General features: G+C 43.4%; 1 protein-coding gene across 12 annotated transcripts in view; it reads right to left on the bottom strand.

The window, feature by feature from the left end:
• Positions 1–14,586, bottom strand: part of syne1a (spectrin repeat containing, nuclear envelope 1a) — a 139,239-nt gene that overhangs the window by 20,523 nt on the left and 104,130 nt on the right. For all 12 annotated transcript variants that reach the window (XM_061754107.1, XM_061754112.1, XM_061754108.1 and 9 more), the window contains 28 exons: positions 13,345–13,536; positions 12,417–12,548; positions 11,739–11,839; positions 11,496–11,646; positions 11,287–11,415; positions 11,036–11,209; positions 9,697–9,912; positions 9,518–9,619; positions 8,989–9,108; positions 8,705–8,905; positions 8,395–8,568; positions 8,176–8,307; positions 7,682–7,878; positions 6,683–6,815; positions 5,570–5,752; positions 5,344–5,493; positions 4,941–5,117; positions 4,707–4,862; positions 4,301–4,456; positions 4,060–4,230; positions 3,048–3,181; positions 2,759–2,963; positions 1,602–1,784; positions 1,351–1,497; positions 1,112–1,266; positions 883–1,030; positions 610–704; positions 106–343 (listed from right to left, as the gene is read on the bottom strand). In XM_061754107.1, the coding sequence (XP_061610091.1) occupies positions 106–343; positions 610–704; positions 883–1,030; positions 1,112–1,266; positions 1,351–1,497; positions 1,602–1,784; positions 2,759–2,963; positions 3,048–3,181; positions 4,060–4,230; positions 4,301–4,456; positions 4,707–4,862; positions 4,941–5,117; positions 5,344–5,493; positions 5,570–5,752; positions 6,683–6,815; positions 7,682–7,878; positions 8,176–8,307; positions 8,395–8,568; positions 8,705–8,905; positions 8,989–9,108; positions 9,518–9,619; positions 9,697–9,912; positions 11,036–11,209; positions 11,287–11,415; positions 11,496–11,646; positions 11,739–11,839; positions 12,417–12,548; positions 13,345–13,536 (4,452 nt within the window). The remainder of the gene's footprint in view (positions 1–105; positions 344–609; positions 705–882; positions 1,031–1,111; positions 1,267–1,350; positions 1,498–1,601; positions 1,785–2,758; positions 2,964–3,047; positions 3,182–4,059; positions 4,231–4,300; positions 4,457–4,706; positions 4,863–4,940; positions 5,118–5,343; positions 5,494–5,569; positions 5,753–6,682; positions 6,816–7,681; positions 7,879–8,175; positions 8,308–8,394; positions 8,569–8,704; positions 8,906–8,988; positions 9,109–9,517; positions 9,620–9,696; positions 9,913–11,035; positions 11,210–11,286; positions 11,416–11,495; positions 11,647–11,738; positions 11,840–12,416; positions 12,549–13,344; positions 13,537–14,586) is intronic.

The following is a 14,586-nucleotide window of genomic DNA, read 5'->3' as shown; positions in this document are numbered from 1 at the left end:
ATTTGCACCAGCCAACCATACTGGACTTTAATTTGGCTGGAGCGCGCTTTAAATGACTCAGTGTAAGTACGCCCTTATAAAAACCTCCATGTTATCACTGCATACTTGTATTTGATCCAGCAGGTTCCTGGCCTGCTGCAGAGCGACCGGTTCTCCCCCTGGGTGATGCGCGTCCAACTCGCGCGACACATCCTGGAGCCAGCGCAGCAACTTCTCCGACATCTCGTGGTAGCTGTGCCACTGGTGGAGCAGACTGTCGATGATGCCCCTGCGCTGCTGGGCACGCCTCACCACGCCCTGCCATTGATTGGCCAGCAAGGCCAGCTTTACACTGAAGTCATCTCTGTTGAAGGATTAACACCATATAGTACACATTACCATCATTATTATAATTATTTTCGATTCATTCTGTTCATGAAAGCATACATATAGTAACATGAAGACACACACACTAATATCCATAGCTAGATTTTAATTAAACTAAAATGAGTTATTGTAAGAGGTCCTTGGGTCCCTTGAAAGGTGCTATATAACGCTAAGCTATTGGCACTACAGTTTCAGATTTGAGGTCATACGGTGTTATAAAACAGAGTTCTGTGTCCATTTTACCCATCATCCACTTGGCCTTGGTCCAGCATACTATGACCATCGCTGATAATGGAGTAAAGAATTTGCTGTCGGCTGAACATCTCTGCCTGGAACAACTGTAAATCAAACACACAGGTACACAGTATAATGAAATTCCGTCCTTCCTTCCTTCCTTCCTTCTTCCTTTACTTAAAGAAGTTAATTTAAAAAGTTTATACTATTGGCCAACCCTGTGTAATAACACCATTTGGAGATGAAGTACACAAATACACAGAAATAAAGAGCCTCTTGGACCTCGTGCTCTCGCTGCTGCTCCAGCAGACTCTGGTAGTTGCCCGAGATCTCGACGGCCAGTTTGTGCTCCGCCTGAGACAGGAAGTCCATCCAGGCTTCGCATTTCTGCAGGAAAGTCTGGTGCAGGAGCAGCCCCGCCTGCAGTTTACTGTAGTCACAATAGTGTTATTCTTTAGTGCCGGAGTAGAGCACGAATGGACGGAGGAAGTGCATCAGCAAAGCGGTGTACCTGAACCTCTCGCTGAGGAGAGCGGAGTGAGACGCCCACGCCCTGTTCAGACACTGCAGACGTTTCAAGTCTCCGTCGCTGAGCGGCAGTCTGTACATGAGCACGTTGACGCGCTCCAAGTCTAGAGACAGACTGCTCAGCTTGGACAGGGGCGCCTGAGAACAACCACGCTAGCTCACTCGCAAGCCTAATGAGGACAAGCGCAATGGAAAACGGATGGATAGAGGCACATGTCGTACCTTTAGTTTGTCCATACGTGTTTGAATGTCACTCAGCGCTGGCGAGCCCAGCTGCTCCGACTCCTTCAACACTTGCGAGGCCTCGGCGTCCGTTTGAATGAGCGCGTCCAACTGGTCCCTGAAGCCCTCGCAGGTCCGACCGCCACACTAGTCAACGACAAAGAACCATTAAAAACCATAGCCATATATAGACGGACACTTCAGCGGGCGCCATTGTCTTTCCGAAGAGGCCCCATGTTCTTGCGTCGTACCTGCAGCGCCTCCTGCTGCCTGTGTAGCGAGTGTGGCAGCGCCAACAAGCGATGCGTCAGTGACATGTACTCCGACTGCAGGGCTGCGAACGAGTAGGCGTCCACTCGCCTCCTCAGCTGTTCTCCCAAAGTTTGCAGCTGCTGCAGGGAATGCTGCACGGATTCCTGCTCACGAAGACACTCCTGTAATGCCAGCAACATCATTGGAAGTCAATCAAATGTCTTTTTAGGGTTACACAGGTACACATTATTATTGTTGTGATTATGTTATGTTAATTTCACTCAAATTTTCATTGAATTTACAATCTGTTAAAATGGCATTTTGGTCATTTAGAGTGACCGAAATTCATTCCATTTAGTTTATGTCATTTATAGCAATAGTGGCAAAACATCAGAACTAAGACTCAACGCAAAAGCAACATTTCACTTGTACAGTATATTTTCTCCAATGAAAGTGTCACGTAGTTTGGAGGAAAATCTTGAAATACCTAAGCTCAATAATTTTTTATTTAGTTTGTTTCATGCATTTATATATATGTATATAAAATAAGTGAACCCCTGCTATTTGCAGAGGATACGGTCCGAGCACTGACACGAATAGTGAAAATCCACGTATAATCGACGCCCTCTCAAAAGGGATTTTTAATGGCGTACCAATTGCGCAAGATGGTGGAAAAGCGCTTATAATGTAGAGGGCCATAAAGCACCAACACAATCATGAACCCATGTTACATAAACGACTGTATTCGGTAATTATTCAGCACAAACAAACCGACTTCACATGAAGCTCATCTTAGATAGCATACTAGCCTAAATAACGATTCTTGCATACTAGCCTAAATAACGATTCCTGAATTAAAGAGTCTGGAAAGAGCATTAAGGCAAGCATTCCAAGAGAAATCTCCCAGAAAGCACCCACAAGCTCAGCAGGACGTTGGATGACCCCTGTTGAGTAAATCAGGGGCCCGTCTCTCCGCTCTCTAACGGCTTTTGTTAGACTGGACTGTAACTCCACATTCAAGCACACAAAGGGAAGGGTATAATTTAGTATTCTCTATTGGGAGCTTGTAATAAATCAGCAGAGTGAGAAACTTCACAGTTTTGTCTGGATTCCCAGTAACCGAACTTTGCAGCCTCCTTGTACCCTGTGTACTCACATCACAGTCCCTCATCCAGGCGCTGCTCTCCTCTTCCGTGATGTCCCTGTCGGTGGCGCTCTTGAGCAGGCGGTCGGCACGCTCCTCTTGCCTCTCCACTGCTTTCGCACAAGTGCTGGATAATTCTTTGTATTGCTGCCAAAGCCCCAGCAAAGCCTTACTGTTCCTCAACTGCTCCGAGATCTGCTCTAGTAGATCGTTCCACCTGAGAAAATGATGTCAACATTTGGGCTTTCAGCTCAAATTTCTTCATTAAACGCAAAGGGATTTTTGTTTTTTGCCGTTTTACCTCATGTTGACATCCCGCAGGGCTCTGTTAAGTGTTTCCGCCACACATGGGTGGCATTCGGTGAGGAGCTGCTGGGTGACGGAGCCAAACTTGAGTAAACTACTCTCCTGCTTGTCCATCTCCTCCTGTAGGTTCTGGGTGACACACAAAAACAAATCTTAACCCTCAAGGAATCCTAGGGACATTTTGAGCCATTTGCTAAATGATATTCATGTTTAAAAATGTAAAATTGTCTCTTTAGAGTACCTTGAACTAGCCTACAATGGCAAAGCTTACACACACAAAAAAACAAAAAACTATTTGAAAACCATTAAAAATACAATTTTGGACCCAACATTTATTTAAAAAAAAATCAATAATTGTAATCATTTCTGTTATGATTAATATCTTGAGTACTACCCTTCTATATAATATATGAATATATAAATGTATTCAATATATATTCAATATATATATTTGCCCACCATAGGGTGCAATTATTCCTCATTCAAAGCATGCAGCACAATTTCACACTTTATCCTCTTTTTTCAATTATGCCTTCCTACTAAAATTATATAACACGTGGGTTAAAATCCCCAAAATATAATTCATATTTGATATATATGCAGTATTTCCTTATCCTCTGGACAACCTCCTAAAATCTCTCAAATCCATGTCCACCAGATCCACTACGTTTTCCCATTCAAAGCAAAATTACACGTAAAATTTCACAATCAGTCCATGATGTGTCAAACCTTTTCAGTAATAAAAGGTTCAAATCCCCAAAATATAATTAATATTTGATAAGTATATTACATTACTACAGTATGTAGGTTTACTATATCCACAAATACCTAAAATGTCCACCAGACGGTGCTACTTTTTCCACATTCAAAGCATGCAGCAAAATTTCACACCTATTTCTGTCTTCTGCAAAGGTGCCTTCCTACTTTCTCATAATTTAGTATGTACTATCTCAAATATATGACATTGGTCACAACAATGTATGTTCCAGTGTGTGGAACATACACACCTCGAGACTCTCCACCTGCTGCTGCACAGCCTCCAAGGAGCCACTGATGAGGTGCAGCCGGGACACACAATACCTGCCCTCCATCAGGTACCCATCTATCTCCTCCGCGGCACGCCTGTATAAGGTCCATTGTTCCAGCACTGAGCGCAGCATCACCTTCATCTGACCTATCTGTGATAGCAAGACTTGATTATAGCCCAGAAAGACAACAAGTCAGTGAACGGTTTAAGTAGGAGCCTACCATGTGTTCCAAATGAGCCCAGGATTGGTTGAGTCCTTTGAGGGTCTCCTTGACAACAGCGCAGGCTTCTCCTTTTTTATCCTGGATGAGAGTGTTTCCTCGTTCCTCGGCCTTCTCTAGATCCTTCGCTTTCTCCTTCACAAGTTCCTCCAACTCCTAGAACAACAACAACAGAATTGCAGCTGCTCTTCCGGCATAAAAATGCATAGAGAGCCACCATTCAGCATGACAAAGCAGTTCAGTTGAACAGGACAGGGGGAAAAAAAAAAAGTCTGGCCACTATTAGGAAATTATGGTAAATACGTTTCCACCAACCAAACCAATACTACCGAACAAAAAACAACAATCAATTTACTGTACTTTTGTGCTTGGTAGAGGTAACAAAGTACCACGTTGCCGAAGCTACCTGACAATCTTTCAGCGCATTCTGCACTGATGCAACATCCTCTATCCTGTGTCTCTTCTTCAGTTTCTCCTCCTGGAGTGTCAGCCATGTTTTCAAGGCCTGGACTCCATTCTCGTGTTCTAGCCAACTTTCCAAAAGTCCTTCTAAATGCTGAATCTGGAATAAAAAAAAGAAAAAAAGACAGTTCAGTGCCAAGTCAGTGTAGCTGACAGACAAGGAGAAAAGATGACTTACCTTTTCCGCGATAAGCCCTTGTAGTATCTGCCATCGTCTGTTCATAGCCCCAAGGCTCTCTGCAAAGTCGGTTTTATCGCTGCGCTTTCCCTCCACGTCCTGACTGCTGATCTGCAGTACTGACTGGCTGACAAAGTCCACAGTCAGCTGTTTGCAAGTGAGGTCGATGCGGAACCCCTGTGAAAAGTAGAGGGATTACGTATTTTTATTTTGTATTTTGATGCAATACATGATTTGGGAAAATAATTTAAAAAATAATACTGAAAACAGAAGTGTTTCAGCCAGTGCGGTGTGCAGCATACGCATTGTGCAAATGACCTGATCATCAATGATCATGGCACCACCTCTGTTTCAATTTGAGCCAGGATAAAGTGTGGGTCACTGAATATGTTTTTCTTATTACCTTGTACTTTTGCAAGAAGTTCTGGACCACCTCTGAGCCCACAGCTCCAGCGATCTTGTCCTGGTCTTCGTTTATGATGTTCTCCATAAGCGCGATCCAACTGATGAGCTCGGCGATGGCGTGTCGTGACGGCAACTTCTCCATCTGAAGCTAAGGGACAAAAGATGACAAATGGTTATGACGGGCATCAGAAGCAGAAGAAGGAGCATCATTTACTCCCACAGACCTGATGGAGCTTCTCTTGGACGACGGGAATGCGAGTGAGCAGCTCGGCCCACTGAGTGTCGACGTGGCCAAGGGCTGTTCTCAGACCGGCCGTGTCTACCCGCTTCAGTCTCAGCAGCTGGTTGCCCGTGCTCAGAACGGAAGAACGCAATGATGACTTGGCATCCACCTCCTTGGAAAACTCCTGCAAGAAGCCAAAGTGACTCTCAGTATGATGCAGTGAACAGTGAGCATACTGACTTTTGCTCTTTTTAACCCTGTATGGTGTTTGCGTCTGTGGCACCCGTTTCATTTCTTATGAAAATAAAATGAATAGCAAAGCAAATCTATTAATAAGCTGACGTGGACCCAGAGTAGAGACTTTAGAATTTGAGTAATATGTTCTGACCTTTTTGTTCTGGTCAGAACCCGAGCTGCAGTATTCTGAATGAGCTGCAGCTGTTTGATACTCTTTTGGGGGAGTCCAGTTAGAAGACCATTACAGTAGGCAAGTCTAGTTGAGATCAAAGCATGGCATGGATGAGCTCCTCCTGGTCTGCTTGCTACATGCGAGCCTTCACTCTGGATATGTTCTTCAGGTGGTAGAAGGCTGTTTTACTAATTGATTTGCTATGACTGTCGGGTCGGAAACTAACAATACACCAAGGTTTCGGACGTGGTCTTTGGTTTTTAAAAAGAGTGACTCCAGGTATTTTCTAATAGTAATCCTCTTTTCTTTACTGCCAAAAACAATTATCTCAGTTTTCTTGTGGTTTAATTGAAAGAAGAAAGAAGAAGAAGAAGGAAGAAGCAAGATTGTTTTTTCTGACTCAAGACTCCTTGGCCACACACATTTTCAACACGCATATTATAGACAGGATTTTCTGATCCAAGTGTGAACATTTTGTGCTTCTGACCTTGCCCTTGCAGGATTGTAAAATTCAAGCACCAATACATTCTGCTCTCATGCTCCCAAACATTTTACCAGAGGTGGGACTAAGTCATGAATTTCTATCTATGAATTTCAGTCCATTTATCACATTTTCAGACTTGATCACAGGTTTCCAGTAGACCCACGGAAAGAAAAAGAAAAAAAAAACATGAACACCACACATGGGTTTACGCCAGAACATACCAGGAAGGCACAGAGGTGATCCCTGACGGTCTCCAGTTCCTGAGGCACAGTGACCGACTGCGTCGTCCAAAACTCAAGTCTGTCCAGAGCCAACTGTAACCAGTGGCTCAATTCTGCCGACTCCCTTTGGTACCTAGACAAAAAAGATTGAACCACAAAAATAATAAATACCAAAAAAACGTCAGTCAGGTGACTTCATTATTGGACTTAATCCGATTTTACCAAGTATCTGTACTTTACTTGCACAGCAAAGTCAACCTAAAGAATTTAGCTTTAGTTTACTACATATTCAGAAGTTTATACCTTTAGCCTAAAGCTATAAACTCCAGAAGTTCGAATTGTTTCCATAGTGGAAAAACTGTGTAACTGTGAGTGTTGTTGGATTCTTTATTTGTATTTGACACTGCAGTGTTTATGCAAAAGTAAATGTTTCTCATCTCCGTGAGCCCGTCAAGGGCGTTTCCTGTTGTAAGTTATCATTAAGCTATCTGATTTTAGTTAGGCCAAGGATAATGGAAATGACAAATAAACAGCTTGAAGCAAGAAAACTTTAATAACTGTTAGTTAGTAGCTTAAGTAAGCACTGCACATTTGAGGGGGGTGGTGGTGAGGCTGCCAACCTTACTGTAGCTGATAAAGATGTGAAAACAGCACACACTAACATAGAAGCAGAAATACTGCTAGTGCTAAAACAAAATATGCACAACAAAAATAATATATTGAATTTTTGTCATGATGTGCATTTGAGCAAAGCAAATGTGTATATTTTCATCCTTAATCGTGTGCAGATTTAATTTTAAAACGTGAACAGTTAACACTTCGCTCATCGAAGAAATTCACCAACAGTAAAACGAAACTAATAGACAAGAACATGACACTAACGGGATTGGAAAAATCTGCGTATAAGCCGCACCTTTGCTTAAAATGCAGGGGTCAGTCCAAAAATACAGCACACAAGTCAGACAGAAGATGTGAATGCTAAGTTTTCCAGAGTTTTACCTGCTCCAGTGTTTGAGCGTGGAGTCGAAGCGGTGCAGCTCCTTATTGACTTTGGTGGTGGATGAGAGCCAGTGTTCTCCCAGCTGGGTCAGCTGGTTCTCCAAGTCCAAACAGCTAACAGATAGAAGTAGCCTCTTACCCTCCTCCAGGACCTGATACAGTTGGGGCTGATGCTCAGTCAGACTGGCCTTCAGACGCTAAAACCGAGGAGAAGATGGGTGCCAAAAGATGACATTCATATGTTAAAATCCTTCTTTCCAATTGCCTCTGTCCCAACCGCCATCTTGTGTTTCTTCCCTATGGCCCCAATTCCCTCATATGCATCCATTTTCCATCACATTGGACCTCATTAGTGTCACTGGAGCCTATCCCAGGTGACTCTGGGTAAGAAGCAGGTTACACTATGGACTGGACGCCAGCAAATCATACGACGCATATAAATGTAATTAGTGTAATGGCCACGTGTCCCAAACTTTGTGTCCCAAAAGTCTGACCTGGTAGAGATTGATCCTCTCAAAGAGTCTCTCCTCGGTCTCTTCCACCAGGCCCACCGTGGGAACGCTGCACTCGACAGACTCCAGCTGTCTACACAGAGCCTGGTAGTCTTCCATAAGCCTGCTCCATGACTGACAGAGAGACAAGCTCATCAACATTTGCTTACTCTCATTTCGTTAATTAAATATCGAGCTGTTGAAGCCGTTGCTTATTCTCACCTCCAGTATGCTCTCCAGTTCCATCCCTCTCCTGTGGGCCTGTTTGAGGACACTGTCAGCTGAAGACATGGTCTCCTCTAGGACTTGGCTTTCCCGCGGTGCCACCAAACCAGACACTTTGCCGTAGAAGGTCTGAGTGAGGATCATGTGACATTCAAGACTCTGGAAGAACTCCTGATGGGGAAAAGAGGAAACATTGACAACATGGAGGTCAAACTGAGTATGTTCTTTACTCCAGTCCAACGGAGAATTCGCATTATCAAGAGTCCTGTCATTTAGGCGTTGTTCGGTGAAAAGAATGACACCTCACTTTGTGTTTGTCCAGTAACATTTGGACCTCAACAACTGAGGCAACTGTCATTTTCTGGTCTGCGGCCATCTTGTCCTGGGCCGTGTCCACCAGGTCTGTGAGGTCTCGGAGGGCCGCTTCGTACTGAGCCTTGACCGACAGGGCTCGGTTGAGGCCGCTGCGTCTGGAGCCCACCATCAGCAGCAGCTCTTCGTATGCGTCCTGCATGACAAATGTCCACCATGTCACCAATTCCATGAGAGAACTGAAGGAATTCGGTATCTTTTTTGTTTTTTTTCCTTAACCTGTAGTTTGAGGAGTTCCTGGTGGGTGAGTCGGTCAGATTGTAACCCTTCATCTTTGGTCTTCAGCTCGGTCACTCTCTGCTCTAACTCCTTCAGACTGTCCTCCACCTCTGATAATGTCTGCAAAAGAGAGCCATGTCATTCATAGCAACAATATAGGGCGGGCGGGGCAGGGGCAAAGCATGGCTACCCGACCCCATTCAGCAAACTTCTTTCTTTAATCCGGCCCCAAGGAGCATATACTTTATAAAGAGTGCAGTAATATTTGAATAACTGTAATTTGTTCATTAAAATGTATTCATATTTTATTGATTTTTCTTAAATTCATTTATTTAATCACATAATTGGTATGTTATAATAACCAATTGTATACATATATTTAAGATTTTTATGTAAGTTATTAAATGTTTTTTTTTCTATTTATAGTTGATATAAAAATTGTTAAATAATTGCTAATGCTGTGGCTTAAGAGTTTCCAGCTCTACTAGCACGTTAAAATAATTTGTGTGTGTGTGCATTGGCCTCGAACCTCGATCTGCTTGGCCGCGGGCCTGTCCACTATCGCGGCCATCTTCTGTAGCAGCAGGTGTTTACTCTCGCTCAAAGTGGTGAACAGCATTCGGAGTTCATTCTGGCCCAAAGAGAGCAAGCGGTGTTAAAATTAAAACACACACTGTTAGAATCAGGAGTTCATTATGAGCATGGTACCTGGAAGTTTAAGTGCTCCTGGAGTCTGTCCCTCATGGTGTGGCATTGCTGTTCAAGGGTGGAGTCCAGCAGCCCCATCCGCTCCTGCAGACCCTCCAGGGTGTCCTTCATCAAGGCTCGCTCCTCCCCTCCGCACAACCTGCCCGCACCTCCACCCAGCAGGTCTCTGCACTGATTGACCTCTCTGCTCATCTCCTTCAGATCTTTATTAGTGCACTGTGCGGATGAACGGAGGACATCCATATTATCTACTGCTTGTTTTCATTAGGATATAGGGATAGCTGGAGCCTATCCCAGCTGACTTCGGGGTGAGAGGCAACATAAACCCTGGATTGGTTTCCAGCCAATTGCAGAGCACATGTAGGCAAACCGTTCACACTGACTTTCACATCTCTAGACAACACACTGAAGTAAAATATACCAACTCCATACAGGAGGGCCCGAGTTGAGATTCGAACCCAGAACCTCTCGACTCAAGAGTCAGACAAGCTAACCACCAGTACACTGTGCTAAACATGACTGCATTTAGTTATGGGCTAACTTATCAGGGCTGATTGCAGCCCTGAGCATATCTAAATAAAACCCTTTAATTCTAGGAACTACAAGAACAAAATTATTTTGAAACAGCGGGTGTAAAAGAGGCTAAAGGTGAAAATCAAATCCTTTGGGCATTTTTTGTCAATTTTTTCCCTCACCCTTCTACAAAGTTGCAGAGAACAATTTTCACAGCTTTTGTTAAAACTAACTACTGCAGTAACTTCCTATTCATTTATTTTACGATAAGCAATGGGATTAGCTACATACTAACCCCCCCCCCGCAAAAAAAAGTTAAAAGACTGAAAAGCTAATCAAGAAAAAAAATAAATAAATTTATGTAAAGATTTATGTCCATATGTTGTTGGATCTATTAAAATACTGCCAGCACTGGGCTTAAAAAAAGTAATGAAATGAAGAATATAATTGATAAAATAATCTAATAAATTAAGCAAAATTATTTGCCAATGGAACAGGAAAATTTACTTTGTGAAATGTTTTCATATAAGTAAGGAAAAGCAAGCAAGGAAAAAAAGCAAGGAAATGCTCTTACGCAAAAACCGCCTTGTAAGAAGAAATATTTTGGGAGACAAACAAGCATATTTTGCCTTTATTTGAGATACAATTTTGGTTGGAGGGTATTCTTTATTGCCTAAAACGTGACCTGGTTATAGCAAGTAGGCGAGTTGTTAATTCATTTGAAGCAACTGATTAAAAATGTAAGCACTAACCTTGTAAAATCATCACATTCAAGCATTTTAATACATTGCAAGCATCCTTGTGAGCCATTTGTCCTCTGTCTCACCTCCAGATGTGTGAGCTGGGTCTCAGTGTCTTCGGACAGCAGCACGGGGCCCGAGAGCATCTCGTTCTCAGCGGCGTCCAACCAGGTGGAGGCGGCCGACACTGCGGCGTACAGATTCTGTTGGAGCTCCATCCCACCTGAAGAGAACGCCATCTTTTTGTCACCGCTTTCTGGCTGCAAGAGGAGCAAAAAGAGTATTTACACGGTGAAGCAAGACGCAGTTACAAGCGCTTTAGAAGTGATTGTTTTACCTCTTCAGTGATTCTTTCTAGAGCTTGGCTGCAGGCTTCAAATAAAGCTGCGGGAGAGCGAGAGTCCTGGCTGCCGGACTCACCTCTGAACACCATGCTGGGACTGGTCAGACGCGACCGGTGGATGATCTGCGCACACGGGGAGCGTTAAGAGTTGACTCGTGCAGATTAAATAACATGGATGTTCATGTAATACAAGGAGATCGTACTGGGCTGAACTGATCGTGTTCCAGTGTGTTGAGCGAGAGCTGCAGCTTAGTGCTCTGATCTTTGTTCAAGTTCTCCCAACGTTGTCTCAAGTGGTCCCCGTGAGACCAGCTCTCTGTCTCCAGCAACACCCCCACAGGAAGAGACACCTCACTGCAGAAGGGAGGAGAAAAAGGATCTCACAAAATTGCCAAATCATATTAATAATATTTACGGTTAAAAAAAAAAAAAAGGTGAGAAAGTACCTATCCCCATTTGTTGTGCACTGTTGACTGAGTAAGTCTTCCCCAACGCTGGCCACTGACTTTAGCAGCCTCCTCTGCTCTGCTACATGCTGCTGAAGCTCCTATAAATATTAGAAAATTAGACACGCATGGGCATAGACAACCACAACGTATTCTCATGCATTCCAATAGCCAAGTGGTGGTAAATCATAGCTTCATTGATCCCTTGACCAAAAAAAAAAAACAAAAAAAAGGGTATGCAGCGGTTCCCCCATTATATTGTGGTTCAATGTTATATCAGAAGCCCTGGCTAATAGGAAAGTAGTAATTGGTGTTTAGGAAGTATGAAATGATACATCTTGACTGTTCAAAGATCTTCGTATGTTGGGGAGGAGCTAAATTTAGCCTGTTACAGATGTCGCATACCGTACGTTTTTGCTCTGTTGCAGTCTTGTTATTGGTTGACAATTTAAAATTTCACGGGTTGCGAAGGCAACATACTTTTTGCCATGTGTTTTGGGATCATAGTTTGTGGTCTATTACTGGTATTATTAGTAACCATAAACATTGTGGGTGGGCGTCAATTACACCCTGTTCTCGACACGGCTCGGTCCCGGTTTATTTAGGATAAAATTAGAGCCAAAACAGACTATCGCTAGCCCAGGTCACATGTAAACATAAAGTCCAGCATCCCCTTACCCTCTGTCGGAGCAGGTTGTCGTGATGCTGCTGCGTGCGCGATGAACGGGCCTGGGAGAGCCAATCCTGCACGTTTGGGCTCTGCGAAAGAGACGAGTCCGGCTCGCTGTCGTCCTGCTCCTGCAATGAACCCTGGGGAAAAAAAACAAGATATTTTTAGATATTTTATAAAATAATTCATTAACTAAAATCATAAATGCAATTAAAAATGAGAATGAATAAGCTATTTTCTTTTTTTTCTGCAAAAAATTTAATGAGACGGCTGGTTAGAGCATCTGCCTCACAGTTCTGAGGACCGGGGTTCAATCCCCGGCCCTGCCTGTGTGGAGTTTGCGTGTTCTTCCCGTGCCTGCGTCGGTTTTCTCCAGGCACTCCAGTTTCCTCCCACATCCCAAAAACATGCATGGTAGGTTAATTGACAACTCTAAATAGCCCGTAGGTGTGAATGTAAGTGCGAATGGTTGTTTGTTTGTATGTGCCTTGCGATTGGCTGGCAACCAGTTCGGGGTGTACCCCGCCCGATGACAGCTGGGATAGGCTCCAGCACGCCCGCGACCCGAGTGAGGAGAAGCGGCTCAGAAAATCGATGGATGGATGGAAATTTAATGAGCCCACCCCTGTTGTGAAAAAACATCTAATTACTAGATTAGTCAAAAGTGAAGGCATTCTACGATGTTTAGCTTTAGCATGACTTAGCATCCCTTTGTTTGAGAGGTCCTTCATAAGGCACACAAGCTCTTGTTGTCCCACAATGGAAAACCTTCACGAGGAACCGTGGCCCGCTATGTTAGCACAATGCGACTATTGATGCTACTGTTCAATACGACGCGCTGTGCATTAGAAAAGGCAGAATAGAGGGTGAGGACAGAAAAATAACTGAAGATGTGCACATTTCATGGAAAAACCTAAAAACACAGCGTTCCCTCACCTGTATGTCCACCTGTTTGTCCTGCAGCATCTGCTGCAGCTCTATCAGACTGTCCTTCAGGGAGTGCAGTTTGAGGGTGAGCTGCTCCGCCTCGCCTTTGGTCTCGGCCCGGCCCTCCAGGAGCAAGCTCTTGCTGTGCACCGACAGCTCGGACAGATACGACACCTTCTGCTCGATCTCGAGCAGCATGTTCTGCACAATAAACAAAATAAATGTTTTTCTTGAACAACCCGTTTAGGTTTTAATTCCTTAACCTACAGCACAATATTACTAAGAGCAAAATACAAGCGCCCTCCCCATGTTCATACTGTGAGGATGTGTCACAATGAAACAAAGCGTAGTGTGTGAGCATCGTTTTTAAGGGCTCTTGGCTGTGATTCTAATATTCCCAGACAACACAAAGTGTCTCCAATTCAACTGTTCTCCTTTTATTTCTGCCACTCTGCGAAAAGACGGAGAGTATCGCGACAATTACAAATCAATAACAAATCAAATTGTAAAATGTGCATTCTTTTCTTTTCACCAAACAAACCAGAGGAACGAAGCTTCATTTTCATTTAAAAAAACAACTCACAACAAGTAGAGTGACAGAAAACAATAAAATGTGGCTCCAGTTACTCACAATTTATTTAAAGACCAGACTGAATGTCTGGTTAGTGGATTAACAACCACATACTAAAATGAGATGCAAAAAGAGATGTAAGACCATTTTATGTGTATCGTCACTCTCTAATCTAAAATACACTACTGTATTTCTTTCTCAAGCTGATATCTAATTAAAGTGTAGTTAACCTTGCACATGCTGGTATGTGTTGATAACAATAATCTATGTATTTGGTTTTAGCTAAGGTTCACCCCCCGGGAGATGAGGATCTACACAGTGGGGTGGACAGGAGCCATATGCGAGATGATCTATAATCAGCTTATTTAACCTCGCCAGACTAAAACAAACACGTGCACACGTTTCATTATTACGGCGGAAAGGACAATTACGGTGTGTTACAGGGCCAATGTTGTCACCTTAACATTAGCTGGTTTAATATTAGCTCTTGTTATGATATGTTACCATAGAAACAGGAAGAGCAGGGACTGTAAAGGAATGTTAGGTGGCTGTGCGACCATATATGGAGATAAAACTACTTTGAACTCATTTCTATTTCAACTAAAATGATGTCATTTTAAGTACAAACCCATTAGTACCTAATTTTTAAAGAGGAATTCAGCAGCTTCTGGCACTAATAA

Source organism: Phyllopteryx taeniolatus, chromosome 18 (genome assembly GCF_024500385.1).
Source record: "Phyllopteryx taeniolatus isolate TA_2022b chromosome 18, UOR_Ptae_1.2, whole genome shotgun sequence".
NCBI lineage: Eukaryota > Metazoa > Chordata > Actinopteri > Syngnathiformes > Syngnathidae > Phyllopteryx > Phyllopteryx taeniolatus.
Note: the sequence above shows the minus strand (reverse complement) of the source record. Positions and strands in the feature narration are given on the sequence as shown.